At 47.3% G+C, this 25875-nt stretch overlaps 1 protein-coding gene across 14 annotated transcripts; it reads right to left on the reverse strand.

Annotated features, from left to right (window-relative positions):
* Window positions 1-15816: 15816 nt before the first annotated feature.
* On the reverse strand, window positions 15817-24935 carry LOC123098561 (uncharacterized). 14 transcript variants are annotated; one of them, XR_006447844.1, is made up of 6 exons: window positions 24551-24935; window positions 23804-23917; window positions 23093-23193; window positions 21448-21557; window positions 16314-16398; window positions 15817-16222 (listed from the first exon to the last, which is right to left on the reverse strand). XR_006447844.1 is itself a non-coding variant. In XM_044520593.1 (5 exons), the coding sequence occupies exons 2-5, from the start codon at window positions 23808-23810 to the stop codon at window positions 16093-16095; spliced, it is 318 nt and encodes a 105-aa protein (XP_044376528.1). In that variant the 5' UTR covers window positions 23811-23917; window positions 24551-24935; the 3' UTR covers window positions 15817-16092. The 14 variants fall into 14 exon arrangements, 1 of the variants encoding a protein (XP_044376528.1); XR_006447841.1 differs by having other exon boundaries at window positions 15818-16222; window positions 21448-21544; XR_006447847.1 differs by lacking the exon at window positions 21448-21557.
* Window positions 24936-25875: the final 940 nt, after the last annotated feature.

Consider the following 25875-nt stretch of genomic DNA (forward strand, 5'->3'; position numbering starts at 1 on the left):
AAAATAAATAATATGGTCTGATTTACATATTGAGACATATTATGAACCCCATTGCACTAGTAGAAAAGGGGCCTATTGTCCTGGTTGGTAAGGGCCTTTTGTCTCGGTTTTTGAACCGGGACTAAAGGGTCGTTACTAATGCCCTAACCCTTTAGTCCCGGTTCTTACACGAACCGGGACAGACGGGCCTCCACGTGGCCGGTGCGGCGAGCCCAGGCAGGAGGGCCTTTGGTCCTGGTTGGTGGCACTAACCGGGACCAATAGGCATCCACGCGTCAGCATTTCAGGGGCTGGAGTTTTTGTTTTTTTTTTGAAAGGGGGGTTTGGGGGTTTTGGGGGGTTAATTTAGGTGTTTCATATATTGTGTTAGCTAGCTAATTAATAGAGAGAAGTGTTCTTTCTTATCTCCGTGCTTGGTCGACGCTACGTACTATATACGTATGGAGAGGACTAGACACGCTAGCTAGTAATCAAATGAAGGAAACAGAAGATCATCATGAACATATGCATACAGAGAGAAGTGATATCGACCACCTCTCCTTCTCCGAGAGATTGGTCGAACAACAAGTTCTCGTATATCTATCCGACACTACTGGCTACATATATACAATAATTATCTCTTACAATATAATCTCCTAATTAAATTGTAAGAACACAGGGTTCACATAGTATTCTCCGTTTTCAGTGATCACGTGGTCAAGGAAGAATGCCGCCAATTCCTCTTGAATTGCTCGCATACGATCTAGTGCTAGGAGTTCATCCCGCTTCCGAAACATCTAATTTGAAGAAGGGGGTCAATACATATATATATATGAATAAATGAAACTCAACACAAATGATGGTAATAAAATAAAATTGTGAATATTATTGCTTACGCACTTCATATTGTTCGTCAGAGTAGCCCCTCTCAGAGGTCGTGTAGCGGATGGACTCGCAAACGTAGTATCCACAGTAATTATTCCCGGGTTCCTGCCACAACCACTTTACAAGAAATAGAGGTCAATCAAACTGATAAGCAAGCATGCTAAATGGTATTGATGAAACTAGCGCTTGAATCACTAGGAGATGCGCGGAACATGCTACTATAGTACTTACTTTCGGGTTTTTAAATTGCAGCTTCTTCGGCAGTCCCGGAGCTTTTTTGGTGAATTTTCTCCAAACCCTGTCAGACAAAGAAAACAATTACTTGATATCAGAAAATGAATAAAGTTGCTGATATGGTGGATAATGATCGATTTAACTTACTTCTCGAGCATTTGAGTCATGTCCTCATAGTCCTGGGGATCTTTTCGTCTCGAGTCTAAGACGGTTACTACTCCCTGCTCAAGCTTAATCTCTAGGAGAATATAGTGAAAGCTGCGCACGCATGCATAAGTCATCAATTACATTACTATAACCTGGACTAATAAGGGAAACCGAATATACACAAGACAGTAACACTCACTTGAAGTTGTAAGGAAAGAGTATTATATCTTTATTTTCATTTATTACCAACGATCGTAGCAAGTTGGCCTCGGTATTTTCGGCATGATATTTAACCTCAGTTGCATCTATGAGATTTGTGTTAATGAACCCAATATCACCGATTTGTCTTTTCTTCAATTCGGCGATCTTCAATCTGCATAATATAGTGAGGATAATTATAAATACATGTAATGAAAGAGCTGACCTATATAGAGAGACTTAATGACAGAAGTAGTACTACTTACAGACAGTAGCAAGTGATCGTTGATTTATCGAGAGCCTTTTGATTGAAAAACTGAAAGAACTCCTCAAATGGAACATTCAACAGTTCAATTCCAACGAGGTCATGCTCTGGTTTAACTCTCAGCGTCAAAGTATTCCTCCCCCCAAACTCTCTGCAGGTTTTCATGTACCAATCATGTAATCTTCGCATCATCGTTGTTAGAGATCTTTCATCTTTGACGAGAGGCTTCCCGTAATGGTATTTGTGTTCGTCCACCTCCAAGATATCATAATGTACATCGTCGGGCAGGTAATCTCCAAGATTGCTATAACCGGGCACCATCCTCGAATCATTAGCGACGATGTCGCTAGACACCTTGAGCGGGGGGCACGATTGGTTCGCTTGCTCGCCGAGCTGGGCAATTTTTTCCCAGCTCGTCGTTCTTTTAACCTTTGATCACTGACAGTACTTCCCGACCGCTCCGCTTCGGCAAATGTCTTTGCAATAATGCGCTCATAGTTGCCTTTCGGCGGAGACTTTGGTGGTTTTGTCAGGGCAGCCAGAGTGCGCTTCGCTTTCACCGGATCTACCTTCTCCTCCGGAGGTGGATGTTTATTTGCTTTCACTCCTTCAAAGAAGTTCGTCACTTCGGCTCGCACGATCTTCCTGGTTTCCTCCTCGGTCCTCTCGTATGGTAACTTCTCTGGAGTCTTCAGAGAAGGACCGAATCTGTATTGCCTCCCGCCTCTGACTGTACTGCTAGACACCGGCAGAGCAGACGGAGCGGCTGCGGCTGTCTTCTTTCCTTGCTTACGAGGCGGAGGAGAAGGACTACGACGTGCCGGAGCACCGGAGCGGCGGCGGGTCTCTTCCGCCCTTGCTGACGAGGCGGAGAAGGAGGAGGCTGGCTGCTCTGGCGTGCCGGCGCAGGCGGAGAAGGAGGCGGAGTGCCGCCACGCGCCAGAGAAGGAGGCTGAGTGCCCTGATCACTCACCGGAGGAGGAGGCGGAGGAGGAGGCGGAGTGCCGCCACGCGCCGGAGAAGGAGGCTGAGTGCCCTGATCACTCGCCGGAGGAGGAGGCGGAGTGCCCTTACTCGCCGGAGGCGTCCAGTTCGGAAGGTTGATGAGCTCCTTCCGCCATAGGCATGGAGTCTTCAGAGCAGAACCCAGCCGAGTCTCCCCTTCACTGGTAGGGTGGTCAAGCCGGAGGTCCTCAATCCCTCCGTTATTTCATCCACCATCACCCTAGCATATCCTTCTGGAATCGGCCGGCAGTGGTAGGTTGCGCCGGGTTCAGGAGGTAAAACAGAGCCAACAGCCGCCTTGACTTTGAAGTTCTGCCATTGCGTCATAAGGTGGCAATGTTGAGACTCCGTGATAGCATCCACGGGGTAGCTAGCAGGAGCCGTCAAGACATGCTCCGGCTGAAGCAGCTCGGTGGAAGCCATGCTGCTTCTCCGCTGAGATGGCGGGGTAGCTTTGGGGGTAGTTTCGGCATGTCGATTGGCGTCTCGTTCCTCTAGCGCTTGAACCCTTTCGTGCAGCTTCTGAATTTGAGTCTGCTCCACTTTTTTCCTCCTCTCCTGGCTTTTGTAACTGCCTGCGTCCGGAAAACCAGCCTTCCATGGAACGGAGCCTGGCATGCCTCGTGTCCATCCAGGGTGCTCAGGATTCCCGAGGGCCATTGTGAGCTCGTCGTTCTCTCTGTCTGGAACGAACGTCCCTTGTTGCGCTGCATCGATATAGTGCTGAAGCATCTTGACTGGTATTCTCAAAAGCTCGTCCGTCCAAACGCACCTCCCTGATACAGGGTCCAATTTTCCGCTAGCCCCGAAGAACCAAGTCCGGCGGTTCATTATCTCTGGTTCAATCCCTTTATCAAGTAGATCATTCTCGGCCTTGGCCCACTTAGGTCGGGCTTTGAGGTAGCCACCTGACCCCGTGCGATGGTGAAGCTTCTTCTTCGCAGCATTCTTCTTGTTTGTCGCTGACATCTTCTTACTCTTTTCCGATGTCTTGTGGGCCACAAATGCGGGCCAGTGATCTCTGATCTTCTCATACCGGCCGATGAATTCTGGTGTCTCTTCTTTGTCGACAAACGTTTTGAGCTCATTCTTCCACCTCCTGAATAGGTCTGCCATCTTCTTAAGAGCATGAGACTTGATTAATTGCTCTTTAACTGGCTTCTCCGGATCCTCCTCTGGCGGTAGGGTGAAATTTGCCTTCAGCTCAGTCCAAAGATCATCTTTCTGCATATCATTGACATAAGACACCTCAGGGTCTTCCTTCTTAGGCTTATACCATTGGTGGATGCTGATCGGGATCTTGTCCCTAACAAGAACCCCGCACTGAGCAGCAAATGCTTCCTTTGTCCGGATGGGTTCAATCGGTTGGCCGTCGCGCGCGATTGCTGTGATCTCAAACCTTTCATCCGAGCGCAACTTTCTCTTCGGGCCTCGTCTCTTTACCGAAGTTGTGCTCGATCCGGAGGGCTAGAAAAAAGAAGAAAGACGAGAGTTAATTAATATGTGTACATACCAAAACAATGAATGCATCAATTAGCTAGTCAGCACAGGCTTAACTAATATATTTACCTGGCCGGACTCTGTTCGGTCACCGGAGCCGTCACCACGGGCTCCTTCTTGCACCAGCATTGGGTCACCGGAGCCATCATAATCATGTCTTTCCTCCTCCACTCTTCGATCACCGTAGCCTGCTTCTTCACCCTGTTCTTCCAGACCATCATTGTCGTTAAGATACGACAAGATATCACCTCCGGCTAAGATTATGTCCCCCAACACCTCTTCTGCTTCCCCGTCTCGTCTGTGCTCCATTGTTTCTGCAAATATTACAACATGGCAATTATTACACAAACATGACAGCAGGTGGATATATTAGTGCAAACGTAGACCTAGCTTATTCCGGGTTTGGGGTGGCCTCGGCAACGCTTCAAGGGTAGGGGCGCGGCGGGAGGGGGTAGGAGACCGACATCGTTTTTCTAGGGTTTGGGTGTCCTCGAGAGTTTTGGTCGAGCGAGAGGGCCGAGGGGTGCTCCCGTGGTATAAGTTATCACGGTCGAAGTTATCCGGGAGGGGGTTATATCGACAACGACGACCATACATGGGAAAATAATGTTATTGGGGAGGGGGTAGGTCGAACCCCCCCCTCGTGTTGAAGTTATCGGGACACGGGGTATATCGACAACGACATATCCGATAAAAAATAAGAAGACGAAGAAGAAATAAAAAGAGGAGAAGAAGATATTAATGGAGGAGAAGATTGAAGAAAAAAGAAGAAATAAAAGAGGAGAAGAAGAAAGGAATAGAGGAGAAGATCGAAGAAAAAAACAAGAAAAAAAAGAGGAGAAGAAGAAAGGAATAGAGGAGAAGAAGAAAAAAATAGAATATCTATTTTTTTCTTCTTCTCCTCTTCTTTTTCTTCTTTTTTCCTCTTCTTTTTTATTTCTCCTCTTCTTCCTCTCCTCTTCTTCTCCTTTCTTCCTCTTCTTATTTTTGTTTTTCCTCTCCTTCTTTTTCTTCTTCTTCCTTTCCTAGCTAGATATATAAAACTTTTCTAAAAATGTAACTTTTGCATATATAAAACTTTTCCATGGATCATCATTTCTCATATATATCTATCTATAGCCACATACATATATAAATGGAAAAAATGCTATGAACAAAAATACATATGTACTTGGTAAATATTCTATGAACATCGTTTCTCATATATATCAATGCATACATCCATGGATCATCATTGCTCATATATCCATAGTCATATATAAAAACTTTCTGTATATAAACAAAAAACTTTCTATGAACAAAAAAACATTTTTGACATATTTAGCACATTCTAAATTTTCCTAACTCTTTTACAACCACAAAAATTACTCCAACTTCATGACAGTACCCACACTCAGAGAACATATATAGATAAAACTTTTCTAAAAATCTAACTTTTGCATATATGTATTTTTAAAACATCATTACAATTGAAAAAATACATACATAAAAAATACATATATCTAAAAATACATCGGGGCAGGAGCGGCGCGCGGCGACGAGGTCGGGCGAGGGCGCGGCGACGGCGAGGGTGACGGCGACGACGGGCGAGGGCGCGGGGCAGGGGCGGCGCGCGTCGGGGCAGGGACGGCGCGCGGCGACGACGTCGGGCGAGGGCGCGGCGAGGGCGAGGGCGCGGGCAACGGCGACGACGGGCGCGGGCGACGGCGACGGCGGGGCGGCGGGCGGCGTCGGGGCAGCCTGGCGGCGTCGATGTCGTCGAGGGGTCGTCAGGGGCAACTGCGAGATGAAGATGAAAATTTTCACAAGTGTTGGTTATATACCCAGAGCTTTGGTCCCGGTTCGTGGCACCAACCGGGACCAATGCCCCCCTTTAGTCCCGGTTGGTGCCACCAACCGGGACCAAAGGTCTCTTTTCAGCAGCCCAAAGGGCGGGAAGCGGCGGCCTTTGGTCCCGATTGGTGGCACCAACCGGGACTAAAGGGGGGCATTGGTTCCGGTTGGTGCCACGAACCGGGACCAAAGGTGTGCATTGGTCCCGGTTCGTGGCACCAACCGAGACCAATGTCCTGCGCCTGCCAAAGCCGCGGTGCGGTGGGATGTTTAGTCCCACCTCGCTAGCCGAGGAGCGGCAGGACCTGTTTATAAGCCCTGCCCCGCCATCTCCATTGAACTCCTCTGAACTGCAGGCCTCTGGGCCTAATCTTGCACTGCTATTCCTGTGGGCCAGCTGGGCCTTCTGCGGGCCTGAATCCTGGCCCATGGATGGGTTTCTTGTCGTATTCAGGCCGTGGTGGCCCAGTAGGTGGCATTTTTTATTTTTCCCAGTTTTTTTGTTTTCTTTCTTTATTTATTTTATTTTGTTTCTACTTACAACAAAATACTTATTTATTTTATTTTGTTTTGTTTCTAATTACTTATTTATTTTACTTTATGATAATTCTTTTTGCTATTAAAGTTTCTATCAACAAAAGTTCTTTATGAAAATTCTTTTTGCTTTTAATGATTTTGAACAGAAAATACTTCGATAATTTTAGTTGCATCAATTTTATATGATTTTAGTTTCAATAATACTAGAGGTTTCTTATAATGTTTTGAACAGAAAATACTTTGTTAATTTTAGTTTCATAAATTTTATTAAAGTTTATTTTATTTTGTTTCTACTTATATATTTTAATAAAGTTTATATTATTTTGTTTCTAATTACTTATTTATTTTATTTGTTATTTTTCATGCACCATTTTTCATGCATTTACTAATTATTTTGAGCTATAAGACCCTAAAATTGAAAAGCATTTCAAATGAACTCTGAAAAGGTTGAAAGTTGGCATGGTATCATCATTTCATCCACATAGCATGTGCAAGAAAGTTGAGAGGGTTACGGCAAAAACTAGATGCACTTCGTGTACAAAACGGACAATGGTATCATACTCGTCTGTTACAAAGTTGGCATGGTATCATCATAATAGTTGCGGGAGAAAGTCTTCACTTTTTCTTCGCTTGTGTCATTTGCTTATTGCGCCGTAACCATGGATAATCTTCATCGTTTATCAGGATGCTTGGGTCAGCCTTGACTTTGAAGGGAGGAATTTCATGAAACTTTTCATAATCTTCAGACATGTCTGTCTTGCCCTCCACTCCCACAATGTCCCTTTTTCCTGAAAGAACTATGTGGCGCTTTGGCTCATCGTATGATGTATTCGCTTCCTTATCTTTTCTTTTTCTCGGTCTGGTAGACATGTCCTTCACATAGATAACCTGTGCCACATCATTGGCTAGGACGAACGGTTCGTCAGTGTACCCAAGATTGTTCAGATCCACTGTTGTCATTCCGTACTGTGGGTCTACCTGTACCCCGCCTCCTGACAGATTGACCCATTTGCACTTAAACAAAGGGACCTTAAAATCATGTCCGTAGTCAAGTTCCCATATGTCCATTATGTAACCATAATATGTGTCCTTTCCCCTCTCGGTTGCTGCATCAAAGCGGACACCGCTGTTTTGGTTGGTGCTCTTTTGATCTTGGGCGATCGTGTAAAATGTATTCCCATTTATCTCGTATCCTTTGTAAGTCAATACAGTCGAAGATGGTCCCCTGGACAACGAGTACAACTCATCACAAACAGTGGTGTCACCTCTGAGACGTGTTTCCAACCAACTGCTGAAAGTCCTGATGTGTTCACATGTAATCCAGTCGTCACACTGCTCCGGGTGTTTGGAGCGCAGACTGTTCTTGTGTTCATCGACATACGGGGTCACCAAGGTAGAGTTCTGTAGAACTGTGTAGTGTGCTTGAGACCAAGAATGCCCGTCCCTGCATATTATTGAGTCCGCTCCTAGCGTGCCTTTTCCAGTCAGTCTCCCCTCATACCGCGATTTAGGGAGACCTATCTTCTTAAGGCCAGGAATGAAGTCAACACAAAACCCAATGACATCCTCTGTTTGATGGCCCATGGAGATGCTTCCTTCTGGCCTAGCGCGGTTACGGACATATTTCTTTAGGACTCCCATGAACCTCTCAAAGGGGAACATATTGTGTAGAAATACGGGCCCCAGAATGACAATCTCGTCGACTAGATGAACTAGGACGTGCGTCATGATATTGAAGAAGGATGGTGGGAACACCAGCTCGAAACTGACAAGACATTGCGCCACATCACTCCTTAGCCTTGGTATGATTTCTGGATCGATCACCTTCTGAGAGATTGCATTGAGGAATGCACATAGCTTCACAATGGCTAATCGGACGTTTTCCGGTAGAAGCCCCCTCAATGCAACCGGAAGCAGTTGCGTCATAATCACGTGGCAGTCATGAGACTTTAGGTTCTGGAACTTTTTCTCTGGCATATTTATTATTCCCTTTATATTCGACGAGAAGCCAGTCGGGACCTTCATACTGAGCAGGCATTCAAAGAAGATTTCTTTCTCTTCTTTCGTAAGAGCGTAGCTGGCAGGACCTTCATACTGCTTCGGAGGCATGCCGTCTTTTTCGTGCAAACGTTGCAGGTCCTCCCGTGCCTCAGGTGTATCTTTTGTCTTCCCATACACGCCCAAGAAGCCTAGCAGGTTCACGCAAAGGTTCTTCGTCACGTGCATCACGTCGATTGAAGAGCGGACCTCTAGGTCTTTCCAGTAGGGTAGGTCCCAAAATATAGATTTCTTCTTCCACATGGGTGCGTGTCCCTCAGCGTCATTCGGAACAGCTAGTCCGCCGGGACCCTTTCCAAAGATTACGTGTAAATCATTGACCATAGCAAGTACGTGATCACCGGTACGCATGGCGGGCTTCTTCCGGTGATCTGCCTCGCCTTTGAAATGCTTGCCTTTCTTTCGACATTGATGGTTGGTCGGAAGAAATCGACGATGGCCCAGGTACACATTCTTCCTGCATTTGTCCAGGTATATACTTTCAGTGTCATCTAAACAGTGCGTGCATGCGTGGTATCCCTTGTTTGTCTGTCCTGAAAGGTTACTGAGAGCGGGCCAATCGTTGATGGTTACAAACAGCAACGCGTGCAGGTTAAATTCCTCCTGTTTGTGCTCATCCCACGTACGTACACCGTTTCCATTCCACAGCTGTAAAAGTTCTTCAACTAATGGCCTTAGGTACACATCAATGTCGTTGCCGGGTTGCTTAGGGCCTTGGATGAGAACTGGCATCATAATGAACTTCCGCTTCATGCACATCCAAGGAGGAAGGTTATACATACATAGAGTCACGGGCCAGGTGCTGTGATTGCTGCTCTGCTCCCCGAAAGGATTAATGCCATCCGCGCTTAAACCAAACCATACGTTCCTTGGGTCAGCTGCAAACTCAGCCCAGTACTTTCTCTCGATTTTTCTCCACTGCGACCCGTCAGCGGGTGCTCTCAACTTCCCGTCTTTCTTACGGTCCTCACTGTGCCATCGCATCAACTTGGCATGCTCTTCGTTTCTGAACAGACGTTTCAACCGTGGTATTATAGGAGCATACCACATCACCTTCGCAGGAACCCTCTTCCTGGGGGGCTCGCCGTCAACATCACCAGGGTCATCTCGTCTGATCTTATACCGCAATGCACCGCATACCGGGCATGCGTTCAGATCCTTGTACGCACCGCGGTAGAGGATGCAGTCATTAGGGCATGCATGTATCTTCTGCACCTCCAATCCTAGAGGGCATACGACCTTCTTTGCTGCGTATGTACTGTCGGGCAATTCGTTATCCTTTGGAAGCTTCTTCTTCAATATTTTCAATAGCTTCTCAAATCCTTTGTCAGGCACAGCATTCTCTGCCTTCCACTGCAGCAATTCCAGTACGGTACCGAGCTTTGTGTTGCCATCTTCGCAATTGGGGTACAACCCTTTTTTGTGATCCTCTAACATGCGATCGAACTTCAGCTTCTCCTTTTGACTTTCGCATTGCGTCCTTGCATCGACAATGACCCGGCGGAGATCATCATCATCGGGCACTGGTTCCTCTTGATCTTCAGCAGCTTCCCCCGTTGCAGCATCATTGGGCACATCGTCTGGTTCCTCTTGATCTTCAGCAGCTTCCCCCGTTGCAGCATCACCGTATTCAGGGGGCACATAGTTGTCATCGTCCTCTTCTTCTTCGCCGTCTTCCATCATAACCCCTATTTCTCCGTGCCTCGTCCAAACATTATAGTGTGGCATGAAACCCTTGTAAAGCAGGTGGGTGTGAAGGATTTTCCGGTCAGAGTAAGACTTCGTATTCCCACATGTAGGGCATGGACAACACATAAAACCATTCTGCTTGTTTGCCTCAGCCACTTCGAGAAAATCATGCACGCCCTTAATGTACTCGGAGGTGTGTCTGTCACCGTACATCCATTGCCGGTTCATCTGCGTGCATTATATATAATTAAGTGTGTCAAAAACCATTACAGAACATCATGAATAGATAATTAAGTGACCAAATTAATAGAAGTTCATCATCACATTAAAACCAAAGTACATACATAGTTCTCATCTAACAACATATAGCTCTCCAGAGCATCTAATTAATTAAACCATACATTGAAACTATGTAAAACATTTCAATGCGAAAACAAATGCGATCATAATCGCAACCAAGGTAACAATTGATCCAACGGCATAATGATACCAAGCCTCGGTATGAATGGCATATTTTCTAATCTTTCTAATCTTCAAGCGCATTGCATCCATCTTGATCTTGTGATCATCGACGACATCCGCAACATGCAACTCCAATATCATCTTCTCCTCCTCAATTTTTTTTATTTTTTCCTTCAAGTAATTGTTTTCTTCTTCAACTAAATTTAACCTCTCGACAATAGGGTCGGTTGGAATTTCCGGTTCAACCACCTCCTAGATAAATAAAATCTATGTCACGTTGGTCGGCATAATTGTCATAAACAATAAATGAACCAAATAGTTATAAAAAGATAATATATACCACATCCGAATCATAGACAGGACGAGGGCCGACGGGGGCGGATACCAAAACCATCGCACTATATAATAAGAAGGAATAATAAAAGTAACAAAATTAGACAAGTATCTATCTGAAGTAAGAATTTTTTTTCTTTCAGAAAGAAGATAAGAACAAGAGGCTCACCACGGTGGTGCTGGCGACGAGATCGGCGCGGGCGATCGACGGCGGTGAAGACGGGGACGGGACGTGACGGACCGCTAAACCTAGACAAATCTCGGGGAAAATGGAGCTCGAAGGTCGAGTTTCGAGAGGAGAAAGATTAACTAGTGTGGCTCAGACATTTCATCGAACACCTCATGTGCATAGGAGGTGAGCTAGAGCACCCAAATGCCCTCCCTCGACGGCCAGAAAAAATAGAGCACTGTGGAGTGCTCTGCTGCGGCGATGGGGTATATATAGGCAACTCATTTGTCCCGGTTCGTGGCTAGAACCGGTACTCAATCCGGGCCTTCTGTCCCGGTTCATGCCAAGAACCGGGACCAATGGTTGTTGGCCAGGAGCGAGGCCCATTAGTCCCGGTTCGTGCCTCGAATCGGGACAAATGGTTCCATACGAACCGAGACCAATGCCCACGAGGCCCCGGCCGGCCCCCTGGGCTCACGAACCGGGACGAATGCCCCCATGGGTCCCGGTTCGTGACTGAACCGGGACTAATGGGCTTGCCATGCCCGAACGAAAGCCCTGTTTTCTACTAGTGTTGGCAAAGAAAAACATATTATGAACCCGCAATTTTTTATGATCTGATTTTTTATGGGCAAGCTATTTTGAAAGTGAGGTATTGTGTGCATATTTGCAAAAGTTTATATATAATTTTTTCTATGGGAAGCTATTTTTAAAAGTTTGTATATACAAAGTTTTTGAAGCAATATATATTATAAATTAGGTTTTATCTCTTTATAAGACATATTTTCATTGTGGTCTGGCTCATCTCGTGCAAGCGCGGCGAGCGACCAGTAGGTCAAGGTTCAAACCGCAGTTTTTTTTCTATTGTTTAGATTTTGATTTTATTTCTTTCTTAACAGAATACTTAGCGTCAAGTTGTCCTCACAGAGAGCCATTTGTCTGTTGGCTTCCGATGCGAGGCACTAAGGTAGGTCGTTCTTTCAAACTCCAGCCGCCGTAACATTATTTTTTTACTTTATTTAAAAGGTCCTATATGTACATAAATATAAAGGAAAGTGTGTTTCTGCAAAAACAAAATAATGCATACGTCCAGTCACTGCCAGTGGGCCTCTGCCAAGTTGCCATGCCACGTAAGCATAGAATATGTTGAATACGGGCGAAGTGACTATATCCGCACGCTCCAGTCAAGTTAAGCGACTGCAATTCCGTATTTTCAAAGTTCTAGCACCAATGAACACTTGATGCAAGTTCTATAACTTCCAGTGATATTACCTCATAAAATTACATCCAGATCCATAGAGCACCTAGCCACAACTACAAGCACTGAAGCCAGCCGAAGACGCGACGCTGTCATCGCCCCTTCCTCGCCGGAACCGGCCATACCTTATTGTAGTAGACAGTCGGGAAGTCATCGTGCTAAGACCCCATAGAACCAACGCACCAGAACAGCAACCGCTGCCAATGAAGAGTGTAGATCAGAAGGATCTAACCTGAAGACACATGAACATAGACGAACGATGAACAGATCCGAGCAAATCGACCAAAGACAAATCTGCCAAAGACACACCTCCACACGCCCACCGACAATATTGAACATATATTACTTTTATTTCCAATATATTCTAATATCCACAATATTGAACATATATAATATGAAAATATATACATTTTGGCCGGTGCTAGGCGTCATCCGGCTGATGCGAGCGAATCTTAAACCGCCCCCACAGCCATCCGATTCGGATGCTTCTAGCCGCAGGATCAAGCGACACTACGCAACTCCCGTGTCAGCACCACGCAGCAGCTCCCATGGCCGCACCCATGGCTTCAGGTGACGCTGCATTCCAACCTCGCCGGAGCTTTCAACGACGGCCGCGACGCTTCACTGCTACTTCAACGGCGCTTCATTGCATCCTCACCGGAGCTCCGACGACCGCCGCAGCGCTTCATTGTAACCTCGCCGGAGCTCCGACGACCGCCGCGACGCTTCACTGCAGCTTCCACGGTGCTTCATTGCAACCTCGCCGGAGCTCCGACGACTGCTGCAGCGCTTCACTACAGCTTCCACGACGCTTCATTGAAACCTCGTCGGAGCTCCGACGACAGGCGCGGCACTTCACTGAAGCTCCGCTGGCGCTTCATTGCAGCCCCGCCGCACCCGATGGGAGCCGGCGACGCTTCACTGCAGCACAACGTGACGGCGGCGAGGTGCTGCGACGAATCACGCGGTAGCGACGAAGATGTTGCGATGCAACACGCGGTGGCGACGGAGATGTTGCGACGCAGCACGCGGTGGCGACGGAGCTCTGGCAGCCTGATGTTGCGCCGCTCCTCTCCAGCTTCCCGATTGCAGCATGTGCGACGAGTGGCGACCCGTCTCCGACACCGTCGTCGTCTGCAGCTCCGGTGGCCACTACCACGCAGCCCCGCGGGATTTGGTGCCGGCGCCCACACCATGCCCACCAGCGCTCCCCTCGCAGCTACGGCTCCCCGTCGAGTGGCAGCCATCGCAGCGCAGCGGCGCCCCCCCTGTAGCAGCAGCAGCAGCTCGCCAACCGGGGGTGGGAGAGGTCAGGAACAGAGGCAGTGGCGCTCAGGAAGAGAAGAGAGCAAGGCTGCAGGGGATGGGGGTGAGAGGGGATCGGTTGTGGTGATTGAGAGGAAGTGGACGACTTGGTCTGTGAAAGGATAAGGTTGCGGGCGGTGCGGTGCGTCGTTTCCACCAGACACGTGTCAATCTATCGAGGCGACTTAGAGAAACGAGAAATCAGCCGGCTTAAACAGAACGTTTTCCATACATTTTATGATGAATCTAATGAAATTGATTTGATGTTGTAGATGTTGTTATATTTCTCTATAAATTTTCTTAAACTGGAAGAAGTTTTTTTTTTCTTGCAGAAGAAGTTTGACTTAGGACTTGAAGTAAGTTGGAATGGAGGGAATAGTTAAATACTATCCCTAACTATCCCCGCCGATAAAGGTGTCAAAAAGAAGGTATAATTCTTTTTTTCAGATTGATTGGCGACAAGTGTAACGTGGAAATCACCTCCTCATCACACACAACATTTTTATATGGTAAATTTCTGATGTGATGAAAATGTTAGGTAACAACAAAAACGAACAATTCAATAAATGCCACTAGGGAGGTAGCTAGCCGGAGCTTGGGCGTGCAGCATCTGCATATCCATATAAACTCTTATTTTAACCTCTCAGTTCCAAACCAGAAGGTGTAATAATTATTTTTTAAAGTCAAAAGGTTCCTATGTATGACCAAGTTTATAGAATATTATATCAACATTTATAATACCAATTAAATATAATATGAAATTATATGTCATGGTGAATCTAATCATATTGATTTCATGTTGTAGTTATTGTTGGTATCTCGCTCTCTAAACTTGGTGAATTTTCCAAAAAAAATAATGCACCTTATATTAGAATGAATAGAGTAGTATCTACGAGTGCGGCGAATCTGCACCCGGGCTCAGCTGCACCCGCGCTCACGGAAAAAATTAAAAAAAATACTAGAAAAATTCAAAAAATTCCAAAAAAATTGGGGTGGTAGATAATTAGATGCGTGAGGTTCGCTGCGAAATTCAACTCGTTTGGACATTTGAGCAGGTCTGTGCAAAAAAACAAAATCAGGGTCTGTGAAAAAGTTTACTGTTCACAAACTGTTTTGACCCGATTTGTCTTTTTTGCCGAGGCCTACTCAGATATTCAAATGAGTTGAAATTTGGAGCGGACCTCACGCATCAAATTATCTACCACCCCAATTTTTTTGGATTTTTTGAATTTTTCTAGTTTTCTTTTTGATTTTTTCCGTGAGCGGGTGCAGCTGAGCCCGGGCTCCAGGATGAATTATCGAGTATCTACTGACTACTGGTACACATAGTTTTGTTTTGTAGTTTAGAAAAGAAATGGGTCAAATTTTATAATTAGCATACGAGGTTGTTTTGAGCAATGCATTCCGCAGAAATATGATAGTTATGTGCCCCACTGGGTGCACGTTTGACTTCATCAGTACATGACCAGCTGAAGCTGCTCGTGAGGCTCATCTACTTTATCACGTATTGTACAGAAGATAATATATTCAGCTTTACTACAGTGCTTGATAAACATATTATATTTGGTTCCACCTTTAAAGGAAAGATGGCATACACCTTCAATTGATAATGTATGCAAGTTATATAGTCTTTATAATTATTAAGAAATCCTCATACTTTAGTTAACGATTTCTCTAATTCATTTGACACATCAGAACATTGTGCAGTTCTGAACAAAACCTTTTGCTAGCTACTTGAATAATATCTCAATCCCCGCTGATAATGGTGCCCAAAAGAAGCTACAATTTAAGTTTTTTGCTAGCTACTTGAATACTATCCCAAATTCCCAATCCCCGTTGATAATGGTACCCAAAAGAAGGTACAATATAAGTTTTTTGCTAGCTACAATATAAGTTTCAGATTGATTGGTGAAAAGACCTACCTGAATCATAACATGGAAGTTATCCTTCGTCGTCGTACATGACATATTCATATGGTCAGTTCTTGATATCATTTTCAATAATATGTATGTCACTATAGGCTTGTCTGTAGCCTGTGTAACATTAGCGTAACCATAGGTAATCATTTTTTTTTCTTTTCAGAAACACTGATTACAACGTAGACACACACGCTCACATCACCCCCCGACCCACCCACACACACACATCGCATATTGAAGACCAGGTCGGAGTTGTTGAGTTTCAAAACTGGTGAAGTCACCATGGGTGTCTCGCTATCGACGGGAACGTCACCTCTCACTGAAAGGATAATCCGCATTTATGAAACAACAAAGAGTCAAATGTCCTGATGAGCTGCAGGTACCACCATCCTACTAACAATGCAACCGGCGGTTCGTTCTCGTAGGTACTCTGATTGTAGTAGCTACTGTTCCAAGGTACAAGCACACAGTTAAAATTGTACTGCTTGAAAAATGGGAAATTAACCCACAGCAAAAATTATGATGACCATAGTGTACCAGATTGTTTTCAGTAATACCATCTGATCAAAGATGACAATTATGTTCCGCATCTGGCACACATTTGACTTCACCGGTACTTGACCTGAAGCAAATAAGAAGAAAACAGATATGTCAGATGTAGAAATAGGAAATTGTTACAATTAATTTTTATTTTTAAAATTTGTATTGTTGTGTAACCAGGAAACAAGTTAAATAAAGATAACCAAAGAAATTTGCCTTGGAGTTGCATTCAGATATTCAGAGAATTTACAGATGAGGAGGTCCAGATCGAAATAGCAGACTCTCACACTAGAAACTGGTACACACACGCCCGTCATTTTCTTTCCAAGGTTAACACCAACCATCCATGCGTTCTTATCATCACGTGTCAGTTTAGACATCATGTAAACAACATCCTCGCTGTCCATGCCTAGGATGGGGTAAGATAAACACAGGTTCCTTGGTGACAATCTTCCAGCCGCGGCGTCCCAGGGCTGTGGGAGCAACATATAAGCCGAGATGCCATGGATATCAACAGGGTGCCCCTTGCGCCAATAGTTCCAGGTGGTATGCCTAGTACATGTTCGGAGCTTCCAACGAACACGGGCAGCAAATAGTCTCACGGGACTGGCACATGCATTCTCATTGTGGAAGAGCAGATCAGAATCATGGATGATATCGTTGATGCTGTCAAGATTATCCTCTGTTGTGTGGCTGCTCTTTTTAGTAATAGCTTCCAGCTCGACAAACTTGATGAAACCATTGGAGCAGGTGACATCCCGGACAAGCTGTGGGCTAGTAGCCCGTTGCTCATTACAATATGCAAGCATGGGTATCGGGATGAAACTTAGAACAGGGTTCTTGTCAAACACATTGCAGGTGAGAATGCCACTCCAGAGGTCGATCCAGCCGACAGCACCTCCTCCAAGCGCGACCACCTTGTTGAGAAAAGGGCCCGGCAGGTTCTCTTTCCTCACCCCAGGATATGGTTGCAACCGTAACGGTGTAATTGCCCACTTGCCTGTCTTGGAGGAGAAGACATGAAGATCGTAGTCTGGTGGGAGGTTCGTCATGCAGAGATCTGCGAGGACAAATCCCCCGTCATCGTCGTCCAGGGGCAAGATGCACACGTGGAACGAGTTTCTGTTTCTGGTGCCCGGCGGGATCGGTGTGAGCGACGGCTTGCCGTAGTCGGCCTTGTAGACGAAGTACTCGTCGAGGAAAGATCCCCGACGGTTTCTCCCGGGACTGAAGCAGAGGAGCACGAGGTCCTTGGCCGAGAAGACGACCCGGGGCTCGGTCGTTAGGTCGTCGCGCTGGAACTCGGGGCCATGGACACAGAAGTGGGAGATGGCCGGCGGGTCGGCGAGGCAGAAGGTAACTTTGAATGCGTTGCCTGTGCTGGTGACGGCTTCGGCGGTGGTGGCGTTCTCGCGGACGGCAAAGTAGGCCTTCTTGTCGAGGAGAACCCAGGGGGCGTAGCGGGCGCTGGCACGGATGACCACGGGGGGCTGGAAGGAGGGGGCGAGGAAGTATCCGTCGTCCATGGTTGCTAGTCAGCAGATTGGGAACGGAAACATCAAACCGTGAATTTTGTAGGATGCTTTTTAGGGTTGGGAAACACGTCCCTTCAGACGTCCGATGTGAAAACGCTCATCTTTGAAGAAATCAGTCGCGTCCACGAATCCAGTGGGACCAGGCACCGCTGCTCTTTCTCCTCACGCGAGTCCCACGTGTTGACCTCTTCTATCTGTATCTCTATCTCCGATGAATCTCGGCGGCAGTTATCTCGATCTCCCTTAAATCCGGCGAGAGGCACTGGAGACTCGCAGCAGCTCCTCTCCAATTGCAGCCACCGCGCCGCCATTGCAGCACCGAGCAGCGCCGCTTGGGTCGCCCCCATCTGCTCTAGTTTCCAGCCCCGCGCCATCTTGCAGCAGCACCGCCGCTGCGGCCGGTCGCCCCCTCACAGCACCATGATTTGTTCCACCCTGCAGCACCGCCACTGATCAGTGATCACGGCAGTGACGTCTGCACTGGACGACCTATGGCAACGCAGCATCGCCAACACCCACCGGATCAGCAGTGGACAGCGTGCTGCAACGAAGCACCGCCGTTCGTCGCAGCCGCGACTGAACCGGACCACCTGCTGCAAAGCAGCACCGCCATCGAGGCATGGCAGCAGCACTGCCGTCTCCACCCGACCACCTGCTGCAAAGCAGCATTGCCGTCTGACACGTGGCAGCGGCACCACCCGTGTGCAGCCAACCACCTGCTGCAAAGCAGCACCGCCGTTGGGCTGCAGCAGACCACCTGCTGCAAAGCAGCACTGCCGTCGTTGCATGGCAGCGGCGGCCGGGGGGTTATAGTATCGGAGCTCGCCTTCAGCAGAGTGTCGCCCCTGGAAGCTGGCTTTGCAACGCCGGTGCCGTTTTTGCAAGAGCGTGGCAGCGGTGCTACGATGAAGCTCGATGGTGGCAGCAAAAAGTGTTGCATGGTGCTATCTTTTTCGTTCCTCGACATGCTGTTCTTTTTCTTCCTTTTGGCAATGCGGGGTGCATGCAGGAGTAGCTGCTTGAGATGAAGATGACTGGTGTGATCCAATGGCCATACAACACCTGATCCAACGGCCCACGAGGCGGTCGATTTTTTGCCACGCGGCAGTCGGATGACGCCTAGCAGTGGCCTTTAAAGCATTCGTTAGAGCACTCATATGACGTTGATTCATTGCCGTTGATTTGTTTTTATCTCACGGTGGAGAGATGCGTCTCAAAATCATCCGCGAGAAGCCTGCTGCAAACTGCCCGATTTTGAACCGAACTACAAGAGACTCTGCCTCCTTAGAACCTTCTCATCATTCCCTCTCGTGGCGATGGGCGTTCTCGGCTGAGGCTATGATCTGCCGTGATTCAGAGTGACATCGGAGCAACCCCGAGTTCGCTGCTCACTCCTGGTCGCGGGTGACAAGGTGAGTTTGGGGGGCGTTTGGCGGCGTTGCGGGTTATGCCATGGAGGCTGTGTCCACCCCTCGCTTGGCAATGGTGGCAGCGGACAAGGAGAACAATCTGGCAGGTGGGACTGGCAGTGTCCCATCTGAAGCGGAAGAGAATATGGCAAAATTAATGGAGAAGCTCAATCTCACATATGAAGAAGCCACAACAGTCATCTTGGAGGACGAAAATGAGGAAGATTAGGTGTCCTTGGAGTGGGCAATCATAGGAAAGGTACTATCCCCAAACACTCTCCATATTCAGACGATTATGGCGGCACTGAGGCCACCTTGCAGAAATCCTAAAGGCATAAATCCTAGATCTACTGGAGACAATATGTTCATTGTTGAGTTTGCAACTAAGACATATGAAGATGTGAGTCGAAGTCGGAGCTCCCTGGCCTATTGGCAAGCATGCAGTGCTCATTAACAATTTTGATGCTAGACAGAGACCATCAGATTAATTGTTTGGGCTATAAAACACCCAAGATTTGAACTGATGAAAGCTAGAAACAGTGGAGACTGCTGATGTGGATAGCTAGGGTAGAGCTTCGGGGGACTGTCTACAAGTCAGAGTAACCGTGGATATCTCCAAACCTCTGTTAACAGTGGCGGATCTACCATTGGGGCGAGCGGGGGCGGCCGCCCCGGGTCGCCTGCGGCGGAGCAGCGACCCCCGCCTACCTACCCTTCCTCTGCTCCTCCCAATTTCCTCCGGTGGCGGGCAGTTTTCATGGCGGCGCGGATGTTTCCTGTTTCCTATTTCTGCGAAGCCGTACGCGAGGCCGTGAGGATGACCGGGTGAGGGAGAAAAAGAAGATTGGGCTGGGCTGCAGCGTTTGCACAATTGCACTTAAGGCCCAAAGACCACAAGCACGCTGCCGGCCACCAATACACATCCAGCCCCAATCGATCCCCGAGCACTAGCCACTCACTGCTGCGTCGCCCCACTACTGTGCAACATATCTCTTGTGTATTTTGATTTGTTCTACTCTTTGGCTCATACCCTTACTGAATACTGAATACTTAATCAGTGTATGAATTATAGTGCCAAGTGCCAACACCGCTCTAGGCTAAGCTATGTCGCAATTGATCAAGTGCTGGCAACAAAGTGCTTTGTCTGGTTAATTCTAGTAAAATGAGCAGACACGTTACATCCAGGTATTATCAATACTGTATTGTTGTATGCAACATTTAAAATAGCTTCTGATGCTAAAGTTGCACTTTCGATGTCATACCACCAAGAATCGTGGTAGATCAAGTGCAATCACATGATGAAGTCATATCTTATTGGCTTTTGAAAGAACATGACATGCCAAGACATCGAACACAAAATGCATGGAGCGACAAGTGTCCATGTTATCAGTGGTTTCTAATAACTTTTTATGCCTTTTCATGACTTTAGTAGTTGAATGCCATGACTTTTGGTTCAGTACACGTGTATTTGCATCCAAAAAAATTGACCTTAAATATTCGCCCCGGCTAGCTTCAATTCCTGGGTCCGCCACTGTCTGTTAAGGTGGGTTACAGCTTATATTCCAAAAAGCACCAAGAATATGACACTTATGAGGTAGTGTATGAGAGGCTTCCACATTACTGCTTCCCATGTGTCTTGCTGGGACACTCTTCTATGGAATGCCCAACACCAGGTGAGAGGGATGCTGGGTAAGCTCCCTGTGTGTAAATGATGATAAGAAGAAGAGCTTTTCAGGTTCCAGATCAACGCAAAGTTCACAATCAAGTGGCAGATGTTCACACTGTGATGACGAAAAAGGGGGATCCCACCCCTCTGCTAAAGCCAATATTGTCGAACCAAAAGCTGATGAATTGCAAGAGAGAAACGTAGTCACGTCTCCCATGAAGCTGAAGATGCAGAATCAAAAAATAAATAATAAGGTGGAACAGGGCACGGCGAGTAAGGAACCTTTTACTTCAGTGTCTACAGATATACGTGTTGCTGGGCAAAAAAGGAAGCAAACAAAGGTATATAGACCCAAAGGGACAGCCACAAACACAGAACTGAAGATGAAGCTAGACAACAACAGTAAGGCCATTGTCTTGGGTGGAAACAATCTGAATACAAGCGATCTAGGTACAACTTTGTGTCAGATGTATGAAGAAGGGAACAATGATTCTTATAAGAAGCAGAAGACGGAACTCAACCTTATTCCCTTGAGATCAGCGGATCAGGCGGAGGCTGCAGTGGAGCAGCCCCGCCATACGCAATGAATCTGCTCTGTTGGAACTGTCCTGGTGTCACCTGCATCAAGCGGCTAGAGTAAAATTTAGGGCACCAAAAGGTGTTTTTCTTGTCACAAAAAAGTGGCATCTCCAACAGCTACCCTAAAATAGGGCACTGAAACATTGAAACTTCTTTTTTTTGCAACTACAAACTTTGGTTCAAACTTACAAAGATGCAAACAAACTACTACAAAACATCCAAACATCGTCTCAGTCACCGTCGGTACCCTCACTTTCACACTCAAGTTTGTCTCAGTCAACAACCCTTGTTGTCGGACTCAACCTTGATCACGGAAGGCCCTGCCTCAACGTCATTCTTGCGCTTCTTGAGCTCTCAGCCCCTCTTCCAGTACCACTCTGCCTCGTATTGGACATACTCGTGCTCCCTCACGAACCTCGCCATCCTCACCTTATCAGTCTCCCGAATGTTGACTCGCTCGTCGAAAACGGTCCGTGGCTTCGCCGGTTGGGACACAATGGTCATCTTTGGCCTGACGAACTCCGGTTTGATCCGGGACTGCACCTCCGGGAAGTTGAGCTTGGAGAGCCTCCACGATGCGATGTCATAGGCGCATGCCGCTTCGTTAGCTGACTCGTAGGTTTCAAGCCAGTACCGCCGTCCGGCATGCTGGAAGTCGACGTCAAACCGGCCGAACACCCGCGGCCGCACTCCCATGAAGCGCTTCGGCAACATGGTGGCTGCATCGCAGATCGGCGGCATCGAGGGCGGAGGGAAGGATGTTGCGCGTTGACGGGGTGCGAGCTGGCCGGATGCAGTAGTGGAGGAGCAGCCAGAGGCACGGTGGAGGTGTGGCGGTGGGCAAAGGAGGAGGTGTGACGGTGGTGGAGGAGGATGTCGACGGCGGTGGACGAACAACCAATTGGGCTAGGGAGGCAGCGGATCTAGGTGGTGGGAGGTGCGGCGGTGTTGGTGGTGGCCGGATCCAGTCGGAATCGGCCGGATTCAATGCGGCGGCGGCAGGATTTGGCTTCGGGAAGGAGACAGTTGGGCGGCGGGAGGTGGGTTTGAGTTTTTGGGCAGCAACCTTCGTGCCGCATATATGCAGCCGGCTTGCCCAAAAACGTTTTTGACCAGGTTAGTTTTTGGGCAGCTGTTGGAGACGTTTTTTGTTTTTGCCCACCAAAAGCCAAAAAAGACTGTTGCCCTATAATAGGGCAGCTGTTCGAGATGCTCTAATCTCTCCCTAGCCCGAACAAATTGCCCCAAACGAACTGACTAGGGTCCCCATCGGGGGATTGCCGGACTGCTTATTCACATAACGCTGCAACACCTCATACATTATAGTGGCATGAAGCAAGTGATACATCAACTTCGGATTGAAACCAACTGTTTTGAATGTCAGTATGTGTCCCAAATGAAGAGATCTTGTCTGCCTCTAAACAGGATGGCCGCTTGACTGCTGCCCACTAATTTATGATGAAGACGCCATTTTATCTTGATAAATAACCATTGCAAACACCAAACAGAAACAAGAACACAGAAGTTTGAAGTGCACCGGAATAGTAAATTAGTAGGTATATTCACATAGGGAAAAAATGCCAATACCTATATAGTTATTATCTTTCCGTGATATTGTTCTGCCGATTTCCTTCATCCTTTGTATTGTTCTACAAAAGAATACATCAACCTCATGGATTTGCTCTGCGCTGCATCAAATTAGGGACTAATCATACGTTCAAATCTCCAAAATTCACCGCAAGAACATTCACATAATGCACGCTTTGCATGTGTTTGTTACAGTTTATTCTTTGACACAACTACTACCAATTGTACAAATTCAGAATATTCAGTAGTATATATTCAGTACTTTTTGTAAGTATGGGTTATTCACTTACTTTCACGTATTATTCCAAAAAAATAAAAAAACTTAGCTGGCTGGAGGAAATTTAAATTTGAGAGCTACATGGCACCTTCTTTCATTTGCTAGAGAAGAACAAAAGTATTCATGGGCGACTACTGGTCAAACTGAAACAGCTTTAGCCTGTGCCAGTAACTTCTTCTAATATACAAACTGGTGTATTTTTATGTAGCTAAATATGAAACACCTGCTAAGACATTCAGGACTGAAAATCACACTTCTATTGACAGTAAAGGTTGACTGATAACATGTGCTACAGCTATACATATCATTTCTATCTCAGGAACAAACTCGCAGTATATATGATCATGTGAAAAACAAAGTGTAGCATACATGAGATTTGCTGAAAGGATAATTTTGTAATAAATATTTAATTCTTAAAGGTAACTGCTGAGTACCTGCCATCAAGAATCAGTACAATGTTCTGAGCACCAAAAGTTAAGATGTAAGACTTCTGGTAAATCGATCCAAGCAAATGACCACTCTGAGCTGAAATACTTCGGCAGAATCCCCTGAGAAATTCAGCAAGAATATGTTAATGCCTTGAGTAATTGAATTCTTTGGGATGCCACAATTTTCTTTCGAATACCAATAGCAGAGCAGTAGTTTGTGTGTTTTTATGTTTTCAGTCACCACTTCACGTCATCATATGAAATCGAGAATAATGTTAATTCTTCTATCTTAGCTAATTTCCTGGAAAAGCTAGACTTGTCTCTTTTATCACATCATTACATAAGCAGCATGCAAAATGGCAGAAATTGTGCATCCAGTTACTTGTTCTATGAACGGCTCATTTGGACAAAGCATTGGGCGAATGTAGTAAACCACAGAGACATTTTTGCTTGTTAAATTAGCCCCTAATTTAAATTTATGCCAAAAGCTTGATCCTAACAGTGTACCTACTAAGAGTTACTTATGATTATATCCCAGATTTAGGCCACATCCTAACCGTGTACATACAGGAGCCTTTGAGTTGCAATACATACAGGAGCCTTTGAGTTGCAATTTAGCTCAAACCCGTGATTATGTATGTCTTTAGATATCAAACTTCACCAGCAGGTGCACCACCGGTCCCAAAAGAGGGGCGATGAGGGAGGGGACTCGCTCAGGGGAGATCAGGGGCTGGGGATGCGGAGGGAGGGAACCTGTATCGAGGCCCGCGGCAGCGAGGGTGGCAGCGGACGATGGCCTGGAGCTCGGTGGCGAAGAAGAAGCCGTCGTGGTCCACCGCGGGGGTTCCCCATATTCATCTCACCGGCGTCCTTCAGCGCCATCCGGGCGAGCACGGGGTGGGCCGGGTCTCCACGGCGCGGAACGGGATCCCGGGGGCATCCGGGATGGAGCCCATCCCGAACTGCACGGCACCGGTGCGGCGGGGGCAGGGATGAAGTTCGCGTCGGTGCGGGCCCAACGGGGGCGAGAGGCGCTGGCTCTTGGAAAGGCAACCGCCACCCATGGCCATCGCTGCCGACGAGTAGGAGGAGAGAGTGGGCGGTGAGAGCTGGGAGTGAGCGGTGGTGGGTGGCTGGTCTATTCGGTCCAGGCTGTGTCAGCGGAGTAGATTTCCTCTCTACCAAATTTTTTTAAGAAAAGGAGGATGACCCCCGGTCTCTGCATCTGGACGATGCATACGGCCACTTTATTAATTATTCACACAAAACATTACAAAGTTATACAACAATAAGACTAAAGTCGCCGTCTAAGCAACAAACTGTTGCTACACCTATCCAGTTGATAAAGGGGCGCAGATAGCCTGGGCCTAATACCAAACAGACATCGCAGCCAAGCCTAACATCTAAGACCTGAGACCCCAACCTAGCCACTTGCCGGGTCTGGGACACACACTGGTCCGGCGTGCTCTCAGAGGCCGCCGCCGCCAACTGCCACCGCTTCATTTTCAGAACTGTACTGATGCATCAACCTTGCTCGGTCCAGTTATCGTCGACGCCACCACAGCGCCCAACGACACCTCCTCCCTGCGCGCAAACAGCTGAACACGTCGCGGTCGCCACTGATACACCTCAGCGCCATGCTGCCAAGTACCACCAGCCGACACAGCTTGAAGTCCTTGGAGGATCTGTCGTGCGTAGCACCTGCCGACCAGGCATGACCAAGCGTAGCACCTGTCGATCAGGCATGACTTGACATCTCCACCGAAGCTCCGTGCAAGACGAAGCCGCTCCACCTTCCGCCTCTGACTTCCAGCACTGCTCCACAAACGATGCTCCCAAGAGAGAAACGACACCGCAGTGCCGCCATCATCAGGTTTGGAACACCAGATCCTAGGGTTTCCTCCGGAGCAGTACGAGTGGGTCGACGGTAGTCACATGACGATGCCTTCATCAAGGTAACGACGTGGAACGCCGCCATTGCCCGCCGTCGGCTCGGTTTTCACCGGCAACTACGTCTCCCTGACTCGCAGCTGGTGCTAGATGACGGATCCCGAGATCCGAACACCCAGCCTCAGGTC

The sequence above is a fragment of the Triticum aestivum genome, chromosome 4D, assembly GCF_018294505.1.
Source record: "Triticum aestivum cultivar Chinese Spring chromosome 4D, IWGSC CS RefSeq v2.1, whole genome shotgun sequence".
Taxonomy (NCBI): domain Eukaryota; kingdom Viridiplantae; phylum Streptophyta; class Magnoliopsida; order Poales; family Poaceae; genus Triticum; species Triticum aestivum.

What these genes read in the sequence shown, in the direction of transcription:
- LOC123098561 (XM_044520593.1), bottom strand. An exon ending in GAAAGATAATAACTATATAG is followed by an intron (nt 16,399 to 23,092) that starts GTATTGGCATTT and finishes TATTTGCTTCAG; the next exon opens with GTCAAGTACCGGTGAAGTCA. An exon ending in GTATTACTGAAAACAATCTG is followed by an intron (nt 16,223 to 16,313) that starts GTACACTATGGT and finishes ACCTTGGAACAG; the next exon opens with TAGCTACTACAATCAGAGTA.